This window comes from Chrysochloris asiatica, unplaced genomic scaffold (assembly GCF_000296735.1).
Source record: "Chrysochloris asiatica unplaced genomic scaffold, ChrAsi1.0 scaffold00053, whole genome shotgun sequence".
In the NCBI taxonomy this organism is placed as follows: domain Eukaryota; kingdom Metazoa; phylum Chordata; class Mammalia; order Afrosoricida; family Chrysochloridae; genus Chrysochloris; species Chrysochloris asiatica.
The window spans coordinates 13300570-13320208 of record NW_006408571.1 but is presented as its reverse complement, the minus strand read 5'-3'; the positions used below and the strand labels follow the sequence as shown (position 1 = coordinate 13320208).

General features: G+C 37.8%; 1 protein-coding gene across 1 annotated transcript in view; it reads right to left on the bottom strand.

The window, feature by feature from the left end:
• Positions 1–19639, bottom strand: part of RECK (reversion-inducing-cysteine-rich protein with kazal motifs) — a 92829-nt gene that overhangs the window by 63351 nt on the left and 9839 nt on the right. Inside the window, exons 2-6 of the mRNA XM_006863093.1 lie at positions 16942–17000; positions 10772–10846; positions 9321–9357; positions 7466–7551; positions 5764–5811 (exon numbers count right to left, since the gene is read on the bottom strand). Coding sequence (XP_006863155.1) covers positions 5764–5811; positions 7466–7551; positions 9321–9357; positions 10772–10846; positions 16942–17000 — 305 coding nt within the window. The remainder of the gene's footprint in view (positions 1–5763; positions 5812–7465; positions 7552–9320; positions 9358–10771; positions 10847–16941; positions 17001–19639) is intronic.

Here is a 19639-nt window from a genome sequence, read left to right as displayed (position 1 = left end):
CATCTCTGGAGATCTGGATGTAGTTTTTCTGACCAGTTTTTTTCTTTTTTAATGTTTTATTGTACATTATATGATAGTTTACATGAGAGAGCTTTAGTTTTACATTCATTCCATCATATATCATCTCATTGCCATGGTTCCAATCCCCTCCATGCATCATCAATCAGCCAAAGGGTATATCCTAGAAATCCGCCCCCTACCCTTCCCCCCCCTAGTTTTCGGCCCATAGTCCCTTTCCCTCTCTGGTGGGTCTGAATTGCCGACCCCGTGGTTCAAATTGATCTTGTGGTCCAGAGCATTATTCTGAAGTGCCACATCAGGACTCCCATAGTGTCTCTGGTGGTGGTGGTGGTAGTGTGCCGTAGAGTCAGTTCCAACTCATATTGATTCTGTACAGGGTTTCCGAGGCTGTCTATAGAATGTGGATATTGACAAAAATCCTGTTTAAGATTTGTTAGGTTTCTTTAAACCTTGCCTCTGCCTCATACTCTTTCTTCTTCTTTTAGTACTCCAAAAAGAAGACTTTCTTCTCATTCTATCCTCCATGTCTCTTGTCTTGGTTGCTTCACAGTTCTGGAGGCTGGACGTCCAAATCAGGGTGCTGGTTGTGTTGACTCTTGAGCGCTTTAAGAGAAGAATTGTCATCCCATGCCTCTCTCCTAGTTTCTGGTGGCTGCCAGCAACCCTTAGCAATCCTTTGTTGCTTATAGATACATCTGTACCTACTGTCACATGGTTTCTGTCTTCCTCATGTGTGTGTGTCTTCTTTTATGACACACCACACAGAAGGAATCAGAATTATGATAGCCCGTACTCTAGTATGACTTCATCTGGTTTAACTGATAACAAAAGAGAAACGGTATTTAGAACAGGTCACATTCACAGATACATGGGTCAAGGTTACCACATTGCTCTTTGGGGCCAAAATTAAATCTGTAACAGGTGACAGCTTGAATCTCTTATAGTTCTATTTACAAAGGCTCCTAGTCAGTTATGACTGTGGCACAATGGTTAATCGCTCAGCTGCTAATGGAAGGTCTGTGGTTAGAACCTACCGGGGGCTCCGCAGGAGAAAAGACCTGGCAGTTAGCATCTTTTTTCAGCTTCATGTTCTCTGTGCTGCTTTTCCATGTAATTTTCTGTATCATTTCTTCAGTTCTATCTTCCAGTTCACTAATTTTATTCACTCTGTCCAATGTGCTATATACTCATTCACTATATTTTTACTCCAAGTAAGTTTTCTGGGAATTCTCTTTGGTTCTTCTTTAAATATGCTTGCTCTTTATTCCTGTTTTCAAGATGTGTTTTATTTATTAAACATATTAAACATTTTCTGTTCTATATCTAATAAGTTCAAAATCTAAATTATCTTCAAGTTTGATTTTGATGACCATTGTTTTTGCTGACTTTTGTTTGATGAACCTTATGTTTTGGTGAATTTTATAATTTCTTTATTGTGAGATGTTTATTTTCCTTAGAACTTTTACCCTGGAAGTTCTGAGAAGCATGGCATAAAGACTGGTTCCTTCGGAGAGGATTTGTGTTTGGTTTTCTAAGGGACCTGAGGGTGACTATGATTTGAGAACAACTTTGTATAATATAAATCCTCAGCCTGAGGTTTTATAAACACTCACTTAGTATGAATTTGGGTTGCAAACTAAAGTGAAAACCACCTTAAAGTTATGAATTCTTAATGAAGGTAACATTAAGGTTCAAGAGAAGCACATTTCCTGAGAATTCCATGGAGAAGAAAATGGGTTTCTTTCTTTTTTTTAAAAGTTTTTATTGTGAATTGAGTGATAATTTACATGGGGGAACATCAGTTTTATGAGTTTATTTCTTGATCACCTAAATACTGAGTGTGGAGTCCCTTGGAGATCCCACATATATTAGTGGGGAAAGGAGGAAACATAAATTCTATTTTCAACTAACTCAGGACATAGAATTTGCCTCCTGACTTCCGAATCTCATGAAGCTATAAAGCTATGAAAATTATCAGCAAATTCCCTAAAATCTAATGTCTCTTTTAGTGCTTGCTTACTTCTCTGAATTCATGCCTTCACTTAGTTTTTGGCTTGAATATTTTTTCTTTCCAGCAAATTAATCCAATGTTTAATTATTCCATTAGGAGGACTGGTCCAGGTATCAAGTCTGCCCTCTTGCCAGAAAGAGCAGTGTCAAACAGTAGCCTCAAGTTTAAAAAAATAGTAAATGCATCCCAGGAAACTAGGTTAAAAGCTTAGAATTTTTTTCTTTCTCAATGAATATCATCCTCTGTATTCAATCCTGGTGTGGCGCTGTAGGCTGGACTGCAAGTCATCTGAATCGCTAGATCGGCACTTCAAGCTCACCAGCTGCTCCTCGGAAACCCTATACAGGGTTGCTATAAGTCGGAACAGGCTCGATGGCACTTAACAACAACAATTGTCAATCTAACATAACAACTCTGTCGATAAGACTCTGCTAATATTTGACTTAAGGAGCTCTGGTAGCGTAGTGGTTATGAATCAGGCTGCGAACCGCAAGGTCAACAGTTCGAAACTACCAGCTGCTCCTCAGGAGAAAGATGAGGCTTTCTGCTCCCATAAAGATTTACAGCCTCAGAAATGCTGTTCAGGGTCGCTATGGGTTGGAACCAACTTGACAGCACTTAACAATAACATTTGACTTATTTATTTATTTTCCCAGAAAATTTTTATCCTTTGATAATAATTAAAAAAATTTTTTTTTATTGTGACTTGAGTGAAGATTTACAGACAAGATCATCATTTACATTCAACAAATCATACATTTTGTTTCATCTCAATGACTGTAATTCCCTCCATGCAAAACCTGTTTTGATTATTATTATGACCCTAGTTCTGGACTTTACTTATTTAAAGCTAAGCCAAAGGGCTTTCAGGGACCTAAAATTTAGACCACACATAACTGAGTTTAAGCTTTCTAAAATATTGGAATTGTTAGGTTGGTCTCCCACTATAGACACTTCATCCTCCTCCTCTACTTAACAGTGGGCTGAGTCCAATATAAAATCTTTCCAGGATTTGATCCCACTTTGCCTGTCTATCTAAACACAGATTCTCAGGGCCAAACAGGACTATCATCTCTTGCTGCTGTTGCTGTCAAGTCGATTCCCACTCATAGCAACACTGTACAGGGTTTCTGAGGAGCAGCTGCTGAGCCTGAACCGCAGACCTTGAAGTTCCAACAGCTTTGCAGTCTGGCGCATTAACCCACAGCACCATACCAGGACTCCCCTCTGCATAACCCAAATGCATTTCTGCTAGCATAACTTTGATCCAAAGTCACTTTGCTCATAGCTTACAAAATTTTTAAGGCCTCTCTTTTGCATAGTTTTCCTGATAACTCTCAACATGTGATCTCAGCTGTCTGATTTCCCTGGGCCTTTGTGTATGCAATAAATAATTCTAATGATCGTGACACAATGAATAAAAGTCTTTAGTATTTTAAAGAATTTAAATTTAACATTTAAAAATTTAGTATTTAATGTTTTAATATTTAGTAAAATACTTTAGATAAGCTATAAATAGTTTAATTAGAATTCTATCCTAGGTCTGACTCTCAAGTTTGTGCTTTTTCTAATATGTAAAACTACCTCTCAGTGTTCCATAAGTATTTGTTGATTTGTATAACAAAGAACCCAGGCCCCATAAATTCAAATTAAGCAATGTTTTATATGTAACTGGTTTATCTTAGCTTAGTTAGAAAGAAACAGAATCTTAGAATGCATTCAAAAATTTTAAAAACTTTATTCATTTAAATAAATTTCTTAGGAAGTTCTTTCAAAAGAGACTAAGCAGTAGCTTAACAGTAAAGATAAACATTAGTCCTCCAAATTTAATCACTCATTCATTGACTCTCTAATCTAACCACACAAATTATTCTTCCAGATAAATGCTATCCCCTAAAACTGTAAGTCTAAAAGAATGGCTTTACACATATAGAAGTTCAACCCAGAGGCTACTCCAGTGATAAGGGAAAGACATTAAAAATTGGGTTTTTGAAATTACTCTGATGTTAATAATTAATTAGTACAAGTATAAGTTGCTTTACACCAAACTTACCCAATTCGCCTTCTAACAAATAGCCAGAATCTCTAGACTAGACTTCACCAATTGTGACAGTAACTGCTATTTGGATTTATAATGCAGAACTTATTTCTGTACTTGCCTCTCTTTTGATTTCTAAATAGCATAAAAAAATCTAAGTGAGTCTTGAATTATCTTGGATAATCTGTGGGCTGAGTCTTTAATATAAAAATAAAAGAACTCTCTTGGCATGTCACTACTTGGAAAATAGTTGCTTACTCCTGGGTCAAATAAAGGAAGACAATCTGGGAGAAGTAAACTATTCTTTAGTATTCCCATCATAGGACAGTTTTAGTCTCTCTTACCTTTCCTGTCCCTGTCCCGTCCTTCATCAACACATACTGGCAGATTTCCTAGGGCAATGGAGAGATCCAGACAAGAGAAGGAAGCACACTAAGATAACGGAGGACAGGCTACAGGAGATGGACAGTGTCAGACATCATGGGGGAGAAAAGAAGGAATTGTCACAGTTAGCCACTTTGTTCAAGAGAAACTACAACTGGTCATTTCAAAGCTAGAGAGAGAAGGAAAAAAAAAAAAAAAAGATTTTTTTACTTCTTTGTAGCAAGGCTCCTTTCAAAAGAAAAGAAGACAGTTGCAGTTAATTTGGAAAGTTGTCTTCAGAGAAACAGATATAACTTAGCAAACAGTACAAAGGGACTAACGATCAATAAAGATTCTCCAGTTTAAAAATGTTAACAAAGAGATATAATTAATAGGCTTTGGGAAAAGAAAAAAAATTAGAACTATAACCTAGAAGTAGTTAAAAGAATTGCTCTATCTTTCCTTTCCAAGAGAATACAAACTTATTATAGCAATATGAATCCCAATGCCCTTGAATACCCTCAGTTACATGGCCTTAAGGATCACGTTTGGTAAGGTGGAGAGTCAGAGAAAAAGAGGAAGACCCCCAACGAGATGGATTGGCCAAGTGGTAGCATCGATGGACTCAAGTGTGGCAATAGTAGTGAGGTTAGCCCAGGATCGGGCAGGGTTTCGTTTTGCTGTGCATAATAAGGTCACTATGAGTCAGTACCAACTCGATGGCAGCTAACAACAACAACATACACTATGAAAACTATTAATACTGTCACACTTCTAAAAACTCAACAATTTAGTTGCAATAGTGAGCTGTTTCCCATCGGGGATAACCTTCTGCACTTATTTGGTTGGAATGAAGTATCTCCTCTACTGCTACCCTAACAACATGTCTTCCATCTAGATACCACAGTGCCTGAAATTGCAACATTAGGAGGTAACAATCTTTCAGGTTTATCACAGCCTTTAGTATTCAGTATTTTTTTCAAATGTAAAATATTAGGAAACGCTAAAGTGATACTAGAAATGTGATTTTGTTTCTTCTTTTCTCCATAACGAAGGTTGTTTATAAAAGTAGGCACCTAAATGGGCCAAGGGATATGTAAAAGGGGCAAAAAGAAGTTATTTTAAGAAAAAAATTGATCAATTTCACAATCTTGGATATAACCAGTTATTTTTACATAAAAATAAGGTAAATAACATTTTTGTCAAGGTTAATTCTTATAAGGAAAAAGGCAGCTTGTACAGAAAGAACTTATTATTAAATTTTAAGTGATTTGATAAAGTCTGAAAATATGTGAAAAGTCTATCCAAATTTATTACATAAAATGCATACCTCATGTTCTTTTCTGCAAACTTTGGAAATATCATTCTTTGAAGATGCCTAAAAGTCAACAAATTTCTTCATTAATGTATTATACAAAGTATTCAAAACAAGATCAAAATGAATACAAATTAATAAAATATATACTAACTGCTGGTATAGGTGTCTTTATTTCATCAAGGAAAACCTTATGATCAAGTATTTAAAAATTCATAAAATACAACAAATTGCATTAAAACAAATATCACCTTCAGGACCTACTTGATATGCTATAACTTCATCTTAACTCTTCTGGCTTTCATCTCATATAATCTCACTTGGTCTTTTTATTATTTCAGAAACCAGCTGACTTTGAAGGAGAGGTTAATCAGAGGACTTTTTAAAAGTGATTCCCACTCTATAGCAAATCTGCTTGTGAAGCTTTGCCAGGGCACTTATATCTTACTTTTTTCTTTAATCCTTCATATTCTGAACTCTCACAATGAACTTATTGAAATCACTCTGAAAAATGCCAAGTAAAATGAAGGGAGAAACTAGAGGGGAAGGTTACTACGCCAAGCAATTAATCAAAGTTATTTTTATTGGCAAAATAATGAAGACACTATTATCTCCTCAGCAGATGAGGAAACCTGCTCAGAGAAATAGCAAATTCTTTACCAGAGTTAAGTATGGACTTTCTGTATGAAACAAGTCAAAGCAAATCCACCTAGGGGTGGCTGTTCTTCCACATATCAGTCCCCATTTAGAAACGTACTTTCAGACCTATGGGCTCTGGTCCCTTGTTCCATTCTCTCTAGTGCTATCACCTGGGTTCGTCCAATTTATAAGAGGCCCACTGAAAAGGAAGGAGAGGGCATGAAACAGAATGGGTGACTATTGGTTTTGGTCTCAGGAGACTCATTACACTTCATATTCTCTACAACTCAGTTTCATCTTAAAGCTTGGAGAAGAGCAGCAGATAGCTGTGTTCTGCTTAAAGAGTGTTGCTCAGGCTACAGTACAGTGGTCTGTGTGAAAGTGAAGGTGATACCAAGCTTCATACACTCCTGTTCACAGGTCAGTTCCTAGAAGAAACTAAGATTGTTTCTTTAGATGAGCCTGAAACCAGCTGTGATTTAAACAATCATTTCTAATTTCCCAGATAACTTTGCTCATCACTTGGGGTCTGAGGAGCCAAGAAGCCTGTTTTCCCACAGCACTTTGATGAGCCACTATCAAAATATATACACTGAGAACTCAGGAGCCTAACCTGAAATGGACTAGAGACAGACCAATCCAATAAGGAGAAGTCATAATTACTTCAGGATTCATGCTCCCTCTTAGGAGCAGAGAAGGGATAAAAGCATGCACAGGGTGAATTCATGAGAAAAGAAAGGGGGGAAGGAGGTAAATAAAATAAGTCAGCTATGTCAGCTGCTTTCATGCAAGCATATTTTAAATTTGCACGACCACCTCGAGTCACTCAACATTGACTCAGCATGACCACAGGCAAAGTACAAAAGGTCTGGAGTTCTATAATAAATAAGTCTTTCTTTACATGGCAAAGAAAAAGAAAAAATAAACTAAAATGAAATGATCTATGCAAGAAAAAGACAAATTTTCAGCTTTCATGGGACATCTCAAAATTATGAGGTAGGTGAGGTTCAGGACTTATGCACAGTTACGATCCCACCTGCATTCCACTCTCTTTAAGACCTTGACTCCCCAGCGTTACCTGTTTGCAAGCCTGTCGACACTCCGAGGCAATAGCCAGTTCACAGCAGCCTAAGCCAACCCAGCTGTCAGACTTCTTAAACACACCTTAAAATAAAATAGCCAAATGTTGATCATAAATACTGCCAAACATAGAATACCAAACTGGTTCATGGATACAACTCAAAGTCAAAGCAGGGATCCACAGAATAACTAGCTCAGAGCCTCAAAACGAGTAACCTGACCTTATGCCCAATTTGACCAGCATCGTCAAGGTCTGACACAGTATGATTTACCAATGTCTTTGCTTTTCATTACCTTACCCACCCAAGACTCTGGTTGGGTCATTCTCACTTCTGAGGCAAAGATTCTAATTTAACTTAACAAGTAAGCAAACAAACAAAAACACAAGTATTGTTGTTGTTGTTAGGTGCTGTTGAGTTGGCTCTGACTCATAGTGACCCTATGTACACCAGAATGAAACACTGCCCAGCTCTGTGCCATCCTCACAATCGTGATGTTTTGAGTCCATTGTTGCAGCCACTATGTCAATCTAACTCATTGTTGTCTTCCTCCTCTTCGCTGAATTTCCTCTTTACCAAGCATGATGTCCTTCTCCAAGGTCTCTGGTCCTTCCTGACAACATGTACAAAGCACAAAAGAAGAAATCTTGCCATCCTTGCTTCTAAGGAGCATTTGGCTGTACTTTTTCCAAAATGGTGTTGTTGTTGTTAGGTGTCATTGAATCAGTACCAACTCATAGAGACACTACGCACAACAGAACGAAACACTGCCTGATCCTGGGCCAACCTCACTACCGTTGCCACACTTGAGCCCATTCATGCTGCCACTTTGCCAATCCATCTTGCTGGGGGTCTTCCTCTTTTTCTCTGACCCTCCACCCTACCAAACATGCTATCCTTCTCCAGTGACTGGTACCTCCTGACAGACAATATGTCTGAAGTATGAGAGATGAAGTTTGGCCATCCTGGCCTCTAAGGAGCACTCTGGCTGCACTTCTTCCAACACAGATCTCTTGGTTCTTTTGGCAGTCATGGCACTTTCAATATTCTCCTCCAACACCGTAACTCAAAAGCACCAATTCTTCTACAGCCTTCCTTGTTCACTGTCCAGCTTTCTTTCACATGCATATGAGGTTATTGAAAATACCAGGGCTTGGGTCAGGCGCACCTTAGTCCTCACGCTGACATCTTTGCTTCTCAACACTTTAAAAAGGTCTTGTGCAGCAGATTTGCCTAATGCAATACGCAGTTTGATTTCTTGACTGCTGCTTCCATGAGTGTTGATAGTTGATCCAAGAAGAATGAAGTCCTTGACAACTTCAATCTTTTCTTCGTTGATAAGAATATTGTTTTTTGATAGATTTGTTTATCTTTTGACAGTCCACGGTACTTTCAATATTCTTTACCATTGACATAATTCAAATGTATCAATTCTTCTCCTGTCTTTCTTATTCATTGTTCAGCTTTCATATGCACATAAGGTGACTGAAAAGATCATGGCTTGAGTCAAGAGCACTTTAGTCCTCAAAGCGACATCCTTGCTCTTCAACATTTTAAAGAATTGTGCAGCAAATTTGCCCAATGCCATCTGGATGGAGAATTCCGTAAGATCTAGGAACCAAGAGAACCTGGTAATCTTTCAAATAGTGGTTTCAACAGAATGGTAAAAGTGGATACAAGAGTACAAAGTTAAGGGGTTGAATGAATGGGAATAAATTATAAATTTGAAAATGTGCATGGTGAAAGGAAGAAGATAGAAACTCAAGGGTAATAGGAATTATGACATAGATTTTGTAATCACAAAGTAAGTTTTAAAATATAAAGTGCTAAGTGTTAAAAAATTCTGTTGCTTACCTGGCAAAGATGAATTCATACAACTCCATATTTCAACCTAAAATAGTAATCATCAAAAGACTTGTAAGTAGATAACCAGTTCCTAAATATGACAAATACTATATAGCTTCTTTGACTATGGCCATATTTATAAGGAGCCTGGTGGTGCTGTAGGATAAGCACTGGACTATGAGCTGGAATCAACTTGATGGCAGTGGGTTTGGTGTTTATATAGTCGATTTCTAGAATTATAAACACACTGTCTCGTTTTCTGGGGCATTGGGGGAGGGGAAGCAAAGATGGAAAAATAGAGCTTGCTCTTTATCCTCTCATCTTTAAGTAGTAAGGAGACGTTGGTTACTAGGATGTGTCTTGGGAGCACAGTTTTCAAGCACACAGACTAAAGAATCAGAAGTGTTTGATCATCAGCTGAACCCCTCAACCCCTTTCAGAAGTCAACACATCTGAAGAGGCTCTCTCATGCAAGTGCAGATTTTCTTAACCAAAGAAAGTCTAAAGATTTCCCAAACACTGACGACAGCCAAGCATCAGTGAGTGCCATTTCATGTTACATGGTTCAGACTAGCAAGCAATGTAATTATAAAAAACACATAACAAAACCCACTGCCATCAACTTGATTCTGACTCATAGAAACCCTATATAAGGTTTCTGAGACAGTCAACCATTACAGAAGCTGACAGTCTCATCTTTCTCCCTGAGAGCTTCTAGTTGGTTTGAACTGCCCATGATGCATTTAGTGTCTAGTGCTTATTCTACAGTGCCACCAGGGTTCCTTAATGTATCTATGTTACGGATGTTGTTGTGTCATGTGACACTAAATAGGTTTTTTGAGGAGTGGCTGGTGAACTTGAACCATGGCCCTTGTGGTTCATGTAGTTCAGTGCTTATCCTACAGTGCCACACCAGGACTCCTGAATGTATCTACAGTATGAAGGAAAAGGAGAATTCCAAAATTAAACTTCGCAAATTCAAAATAAATATGTTGTTAAGTGCCATTGAGTCAGTTCTGACTCACAGCAACCTTATATAGGGCTTCCGAATCTTTAAATCTCTGTGGGAGCAGAAAACCTCATTTTTTCCCCACCGGGTGGCTGGTGGTTCACAGTCCAGTGTTTAATTGCATGATTTAGTTATTATGGTTTTCATAAAACTGGTTAAAGTACAATGATAAATACAAAAAAACCCTCTAATTCTAGATAAAATATTAAAGTAAAATTTAAAGCCTGGAAGTACATTTAAGGTTGTTTTTGCTCTATATCACAGAATAGACAATAAAGATGAAGAATAATAATCTACCTGGAAATTTGTGTGAAGATTAAAATTATACAGTTAAATCTAACATTTTACTTTAACTCCAAGCCCCAATAATATTTAAAATTGTGTTAAATCTAAAAGTAACTCATTAGATGGCTTCACTGAAACAGAAGCTTCCATAGTTAAACTGACCTACCATTGTTTCTGGACAATAGTCGGGGGCTCGTTGCAATAGATGTTTTAGACGAGATTCACTCTTTGAGGAGAAAATCTGTATTTGAAAAAAAAAAGTTTTGCAGCATTTTTTTTTCCATAAGAAATGAGACGAGGTACAATTTATTAGCCTTTTACTATATCAGTTGTCTAGAAATGTCCCAATTTCCTTTTATAAATAGAAACCCCCTGGACAGGATTTAAATTTAGCTGAGTTAACATTTCTTTAAAGGTTGGTTAGTTTAGCAAATAACCAAGACAGTTCAAATACAGCCTGGCTAGACCCTCTTATGTTGTTGTGAAATGCCACGGAATTGGTTCTGACTCACAAATATCAAGGGCTACTAGTACTAATAATTGTCTAAATGTATTAATTCAGTAAGCCCACTATCATTGAGTGGCTTCTGACTCATCATGACCCCAAACAACAGAGTAGAACTGTTCGATTGGGTTTTTAAACCTGTAATTCTTTATGGGAACAGATAACTTCATTTTTCTCCCATGGAGTGGCTAGCAGGTTTGAACTGCCAACCCTGTGGTCAGTAGTCTAATGCTTTACCCACTGCATGACCATTAGGGTTGCAAAATGGTGATATTATAGCTCTTTTCAATTCTTAATTGTGTTTGGGGAGAGAAAAAAAAAAAGCCTACTATAAACTAACTAGAGATAAATCCTTTTTCATTGCCCCTTAACCCTTATGGATTTTATGGCCTCAGTTCTTATTCAAACTGTATGCTGAGCAAATAATCCGAGAAGCTGGATTCTATGAAGAAAAACGTGGTCTCAGGATTGGAGGAAGACTCATTAACAACCTGCAATATGTAGATGATACAACTTTGCTTGCTGAAAGTCAAGAGGACTTAAGATAGTTACTGATGAAGATCAAAGACCACAGCATTCAGTATGGATTGCATACCAGTGTAAAGAAACAAAAATCCTCACCATTGGACCAATAAACAACATTCTTATCAACAGAGTAAAGACTGAAGTTGTCAATGACTTCATTATTCTTGGATCAACTATAAACACTCAAGGAAGCAGCAGTCAAGAAATCAAACAACATATTGCATTAGGCAAATCTGCTGCACAAGACCTTTTTAAAGTGTTGAAGAGCAAAGATGTCAGCTTGAGGACTAAGGTGCGCCTGACCCAAGCCATGGTATTTTAAATAACCTCATATGCATGTGAAAGCTGGACAGTGAATAAGGTAGACCGTAGAAGAATTAATACTTTTGAGTTATGGTATTGGAGGAGAATATTGAAACCCACTGCACCACCAGGGCCCCTTCTCAAAATATAAATGTCACGAGTTCTTCGCCCTTTCTTCATTCCCTATTGGTAGAAAAATTTATGATTCCTTGCTCCTTGTATTCCTTGCATTTTAAGTAAGTACCATGCAAGAACCAAGAAATCTGTGTTGGAAGAAGTGCAGCCAGAGTGCTCCTTGGAGGCCAGGATGGCCAAACTTTGTCTCTCATACTTTAGACATACTGTCAGGAGGGACTAGTCACTGGAGAAGGACATCATGTTTGGTAAAGTGGAAGGTCAGAGAAAAAGATGAAGACCCCCAGCGAGATGGACTGGCAAAGTGGCAGCATCAATGGGCTCAAGCGTGGCAACAATTGTGAGATTGGCCCACGACCGGGCAGTGTTTTGTTCTGTTGTACATAGTGTCACTACGAGTCGGCACCAACTCGATGGCACCTAACAACAACAACAACTAGTATTAAAAAAAAAAAGAGACAACCAGACATACCACCAACTGTCTTCACACAGTGCTTTTCACTGATAATTCAACAACTATTGAAGGAAACTCATCTTCCCTCCAAACCAAAATCTTTTCCCAACCTCCCACAGCAATCAAAAACTCACTCACTGCTGGTGAGTCAATTCTGACTCAGAGTAAGTGACCCTGTAAGACCGAGCTGAGCAGCTCCATCAGGTTTCTAGGATTGGTAATGTTGATAGAAGCAGTCTCATCTTTTTCCTGTCATGAGGTTGATGGGTTTGAACAGCCTACCTACCATTTGGTTAACAGCCCAATGCTTAACCCACTGCACCACCAGGGCTCCTTCTCAAAATGTAAATGTCACGAGTTCTTTGCCCTTTCTTCATTCCCTATTGGTAGAAAAATTTATGATTCCTTGCATTTTAAGTGAGTACCATTAGTTTTAACAGCCTTAACATCTCTCCATGGAGTCCTGGTGTGGCGCTGTGGGTTAATGTGCCGGACTGCAAAGTTAGTTTGAACCACAAGGCAGGAGGTTCAAGCTTACCAGCTGCTCCTTGAAAACCCTGTATAGGATCGCTATGGGTCGGAACCTACTCCATGGCACTTAACAGCAACAACAGCAGCATCTCTCCATACCCTACCATAATTGGGAGGACTATCTGTTGACTTTGGTAGGAGAAAGGGAACATATGTAACCCAGCCCTTACTTTTCCTTTTCTTGAAGGAAGTCTAATCCTGTGGTTTAGTGTGTGCCTGGTTACAAAAGGCACATTCAACATCATATAATAGTAATAAAAGTGATATTTCCCATCCTATCTGCCTTATTTCTATGTCTTATTTTTACAAGGAATAGTTAAGAACTTGGTCTGAAATGAATGTGTTTTTTCAGGGTGATGACAGTATTCAGGAGTCACGGTATAGTACGGTGGGTTAACACTGAAGGTTAATGCACAGGACTGCAAAGTCGGTTTGAACTGTAAGGTTGGTGGTTCAAACTTACCAGCCGCTCCTTGGAAACCCTATAGAGGGTTTCTATGAGTCAGAACCAACTCAATGGCACAACAACAACAACAATATAGTATTCAAGTAATTATTGATCAGCTTAACTATTACATAATGAATTCCCTTAGCACTTGAGGGATATTTTATACATTATATACATTTGTATACATTATATACATTTTCTCATTTAATCCTCAGTACTTTCTAATGTATTATTATCCCACCTTTCAAATGAGAAAACTAAGACTCACAGAGGTTAAATAACTGTTCTTAAGTGGCAGGGATAGAAACTGTCTGACATTAAAGTTCTGACTTTAGTGTAGCTATGGAGATGGATTGGCCAAGTGGCAGCATCGATGGATTCAAGGTTGGCCCAGGATAGGGCAGTGTTTCATTCTGCTGTGCATAGGGTTGCTATGAGTTGGTACCGACTCAATGGCACCTAACAACAACAACAACAAATGCTATACTATTTCTAGTTCCGTAGATTCTTCCCCAGAGTATCCCTTATAACCTTTTCTTTCCATGACCACAGCCTTACTCTGAGAGTTCATCACCCCCAAAATGGACCTCTTTATCACCCTCTAATTTCATTTTCTTATACTAAGCCCTCTGATTATACAGGGACCCCATACTAATCTTAAAACACCACTATCACTCACTCCGTCACTAAAAACCTCCCCACTGCTCAAGAGAAAGATCAGTCTGTTCAGTCCAGTAGCTCCTTTTCCCTCCCTCCCCTTTCTCTGTCCCAGCTAAGCACACGTTCTTTCTTAACATTCCATGTCAACTCTTAACTCTTCAGCCTTCACTCAATTTTCTCTTCCCACCTGGGAATATTCTCCCTTCTCACTTTAAGTGTGACAGTTTAAAAGTCAGGGGCAGTACACCTCTGCTGCATAGGCCTTTTCTGGCTGTTCCAGTCCATGTATATCCTTCTGAAACTCCTCCAGTTCCTACTGTCCACACTACTGCATTCTTCACTTGGCATTAAGACACAGCTAATTAAGGCAGTTACCTAACTGCTTTCACCATGCAGGTCTTATCGTTAAGAGTTTAAGCTCCTTCAGGCAGTAAGTATTTTGATATTCTCTTTAATGCCTTATTAACACTGAGCATGAAAGAAAACCGGTTAACCAAACCTATTGGCTGTTGTATTGATTCTGACTCATAGAATAGATTCTGACTCATCCTCTAGAACAGAGAAGAACTGCCTCATAGGATTTTCAAAGCTGTAATATTTACAGAGGCAGACTGCCATATCTTTCTCCTGTGGAGCAGCTGGTAGACTTGAACCCTTAACTTTTTGGTTAGCAGTTGAGCCCTTAACCGTTGTGCCACCAGAGTGTGAAAGAAGTCAGTAAATCCTTGTGTAATGCCCAAATTATTTCTTGAATGGATCTTGAATCATTTTTTTACATAGTGTTTGCTGCTCTATTTATGTGCTTATATATTCTTCCACTTATGAGAGTAATAACAAGTCTGGGGCCTTCTCTAAAGTGATGAGTTGTACAAAATTTGTTTTCATTTTAGCATTGCTAAATATATTTAACATCTGCTTGATTGGAGCAATATTGCTGAATACAGAATTTCTAACATTCCAGATTTTAAGAAATTAAACCTTGCACCACAGATGCCTCTTTACAAGACACCTCTTAAAGATTATTCACCCTTTGGAACCATGATAGGAAACAAAGGAAAAAAGTCAGCCAAGCCATACTTCAAAAAAAAAATAGAGCTTCCTTTCAAGGATATCATCAAGGGGCCAATTTGGCTTCAATTTGTTGTTTTACAGTAAATTTGCAAAACACTTCAATGTAAATTTCAGCATTACTGAATTCTCTAGCAGTAACTGAGTCACTGTGATCTTATAATCAGAAAGTATCTTGCAAAATCTTTCTAAGTCCAAAGTATTACTTGAGAGAAAGTACAAGTCTAGTTAGATAGTGCTCTCAGTTTTAGGAAGAAAGTAACAAAAATCTAGGTTATCACTTGAAAATTCCTCCAAAAGATGACTTTACTTCTTAAGCTTTAGGGATGGAACTACAACCTAGATGATGAAAGAAAGGTAAGCCTTTGGCACTGTAGGATAAGCATTGGATTGCTAACCACAAGGTTGGCAACTCAAACCTACCAGGTACTCCTGGAAACCCTATACTCAGTCACTATGAGTCGAAACCAACTCAAAGTCACTTAACAACAACAACTGCCTCAGTGGAACTTGCCTTACAAAGCTCAAGTAGAAAAACTGAAACATTGAGAAAACTGTCAAGAATAATAAAATGAGCATTCACATAATCTTTATAATTATTAATATCTTATAACATTTGCTTTAACATTCTATGTTGTTGTTAAGTGCTGTTGAGTCGATTCCAACCCATAGCAACTCTGTATAGGGTTTCCGAGGAAGAGCTGATGAGCTTGAACCGCAGACCTTGCTGTTCTATAACATATTATTATTACAATTATTTTGATGAACCTTTTAGAAGTCACACATGATGAGCAAACATCATGATAGTATCATTCTTTCATGTATGAACACATATCTCCGGAGAACAAGGACACCATTATACCTAACTACAAGAAAAATGTCAAATTCAGGATCATAGTATTGATATTAGTTAATATAAGTCCATATTCAAATTTCACCAATTTATCCCAGTAATGTTTTTATAAAATTTTTTTTTAATTCCAGGATTCAGCCCAGGGTCATACATTATATTTGCCTGCACGACTCTTTACCCCCAAACCAAACTCACTGTTAACCAGTCTATTACAACTGACAGCAACACTGTATTGAGTTTCTGAAGCTGTAAATCTTCACGGGAGCAGAAAGCCTCACCTTTTTTACGCAGAACGGCTGGTGGGTTTGTACTGTGAATCTTGTGTTTATCAGTCCAGTGTTTATCCTACAGTGTCATACCAGGGCTCCTTTATTCTCTCTGGTCATGTTTCTTTAGTATGTTTTAATCTGATAGTTTCTTAGCCTTTGTTTGTACAATGTGGATGTTTTTGAGAAGTATAGGCTGTTGTTTTGTGGAATAGCCCTCAACTGGGTTTGCTTCCTCATGATTCAGGTTATGCACTTTTGTCAGAAATCCTACATAAACAATACTGTACTTCTCAGTACATCTTGTCAGTAGATACATTATCAATTTGTCCCATTATTGGTGATGTGATCACTTGGTTAAGATGTCCAACACATTTCTCTAAAACAACTGTACTTTATAAACAATGACATAAATAATATTCTCTAGAGTTGGAGTCCTGGTATGGCACTATAGGATAAGCACTGGACTGCTAACCACAGGGTCAACAGTTCAAACCCACCAGACGATCCTCAGAAACCCATATAGGGTTTTTATGAGTCAGAACCAACCTGATGGCACTTACCAACAACAACAGTATGTAAGCTTACCTGTTCACATACATCCCGGCACATTTGGTTATCCTTTGAATGATTACAACACAATACACCTAGGAGGGGAAAAATAAGCACCTGTTATCTCATTGTTAAACAAGATGACTCACTTAATTTGGGTGGTTACACAAACTGTTCATTCAATAGATCAACTGTTAGTCATTTTAACTCATAAACCTTTACTGCTCCAAGAGATGTCAATATTTATGCCTCAACAGGAAATATCTCATGTTCAAATAAATTGAGAAATAAAGGATTAAACAAAGTTCAATAGAAATCTTTACTGCAGGACTTCTCAAAGCCTTGTCACTTACTAACACTTCAGAAATGCCAGTTTGAGAAAGATCTAATTAGAGAAAAGCAAAAAGGGTGACTAGCAGTACTATGGGCTTAGTGGAATTCAAAAGATGGCCATAGTGACAATTATTAGGGACCTGTTATGCCTTAGCAGCATGGCAAACTGGAAAAAAGATGCAGCTGCACTGAACAGTGAAGGTCTGGGACTGGCAATCAAAAAAGACAGGGAAGTATTACATTTCAGGCAGTTAGATGCGTTCAAAACTTAAAAAAATTTTTTTTTCAATATAATCCTTTCTTCAAATGAAATCTATACAATTTCAGTGTACAAGCTAGATAAAAGCAGAACATTTATAAACATCTTTTTATTGTGAATTGAGTAAAGGCTTACATAACAATCAGTTCCACATCCAACAAATCCCATACTTCACGTAATTACAATGATAGCAATCCCTTGCATGTACCACCCAGTTACCAGTACTTCCTTCTAGTCACTTGAACTCTTGCACTCCTACCTGTGTATTTCACTACTTTCATCTGTCCTGTGCCAGCCTTCTCCTTTTTGTTGTATATTGCCTTCCCTATCACCCACATTAACGTTATCACCCACATATACCTAGTGAATAATTTTCCCTTCCCTTCACATTCTGGTATGCATCATGATTGAACATTTCTTTTAAGAAGAAAACATTTTAACTTTTCACAACAATGGTCTCATACAATATATGCCCTTTTGTGACTGACTAATTTCATATGTACCAAAGTTTATATCCATTCTGCTATTCTCTGTTTCTTTAGTAGCACACTTAATCAATTTATATTCAGAGTAATTATCGATCAGTATGAATTGATTGCTATCATTTTGCTGTATTTTTTTTTTTTTTTTTTTGTGGTGTAGCCAGTTTCTTTGTTCCACATAAATTTCTGTGCCAAGTTCATTTTATTTGTGGGTTTTCTTTTCATTTTCTTCATTGCTGTTATTTTACTGTTTACTGAATCTTTCTGATTTTCCTCATTTTTATTTTGCTGTGAAGGTGTATTAGTTTTCTATGAGGTTACCCTGTAATTTATTATTTTTTCCAGTTTAAAGTAGTCTGGTTTATCTCGAAATCTACTAGATTTCCTCGCAACCTTGAAATTTGGAAGTTTTGCATCTATACTATTCACTCTTTTTGCTTTGTAGTTGACTTCATTATACATTAATATCTCTGGTTCCCTACTTTCAGTCTTAAAAGGTTTGTTTTGCTTTGGATACTTCTCTATCTGGATTGAGTTCTGGGTGGTGGTGTCATGTATGTATGGTAATCTCAGCTGGCTGTCTGCTGTTGTTTTTCAGTCCAAAGAACACCCGTTAGCATTTTTTGGTAAAGCTGGTCTGGCCGTTACAAATTCTTTCAATTTCTGTTTATCTGAAAATGTCCTCATTTCACCATCATAGTTGAGGGACAATTTTGCAGGGTATATGATTCTTTATTGTGGATTGAGTAAAAGTTTACAGGGCAGGTCATCAGTTTTACATTCAACAAACCATACACCTTGTTTCATTACAATGATTATAATCCCCTCCAGATGCCATCAGTTAACAGTATTTCTCTCTATTCACTTTAGCTTTTTTAAAAAACACCACCACTCAGGCATATGTAATAATTTGCATCTCCAAAGGGCACATCCTACAAGTCTGCTTCCTGGCCACCAGCTCTTAGCCCCTCTCTTCCCATGAATCTAGAGTCCTCAGCTGCTCCTCCTCTCATGACCCCATCTCTGCCTCAGTTTCTGGCATCACTGCTTCTTTGGATAAGGTCCTGCATTCTGACTGTGCACTTCTCCCTTGATGGTCCTAGGGTCCTCTGTTTCTGGACTGTAAGATTAACCACTCCCCTGTTTTTGTTACAAAACTACTATCTCCTCTGTGGACTTGTGGGATTCTTCCTGTTCCGGAATGCTGATAATTCTTAAGTTATTCCTCTTCATGTTGTGCAACATAAATCTTAGGCCTTCTTCAGATTTTTTTTATCCTTTTTGTGTTTGCTCTTCTGTTTTAGTAGTGTTGAGAGATTTATCTTCTAGCACACTAGTTCTGGCTTCTATCTCTTCAGTTCTACTCCTTTGCCCTTTCAGTGTATTGTCCATATCTGATATTCTATTACTAATCATTTGGACTTCTTTCTGTAGATTTTGAATTGCTTCCAATGCTGTATCTATCTTGTTTGATTGTTCCTGTAGTGCTTTCCTGACTTCTTCCTTATTTTTCTCAACTCCATTGTATAGTGTTTTAATACATTTTATAATCATTTTTCTGAATTCCTTCTCAGACATTTCCAAAGCCTGCCCATCTTCCAGTATGGAGTGTAGATCTACTTCCAGCTCACTTGCCTCAGTCACTTTATCTCATTTCTGG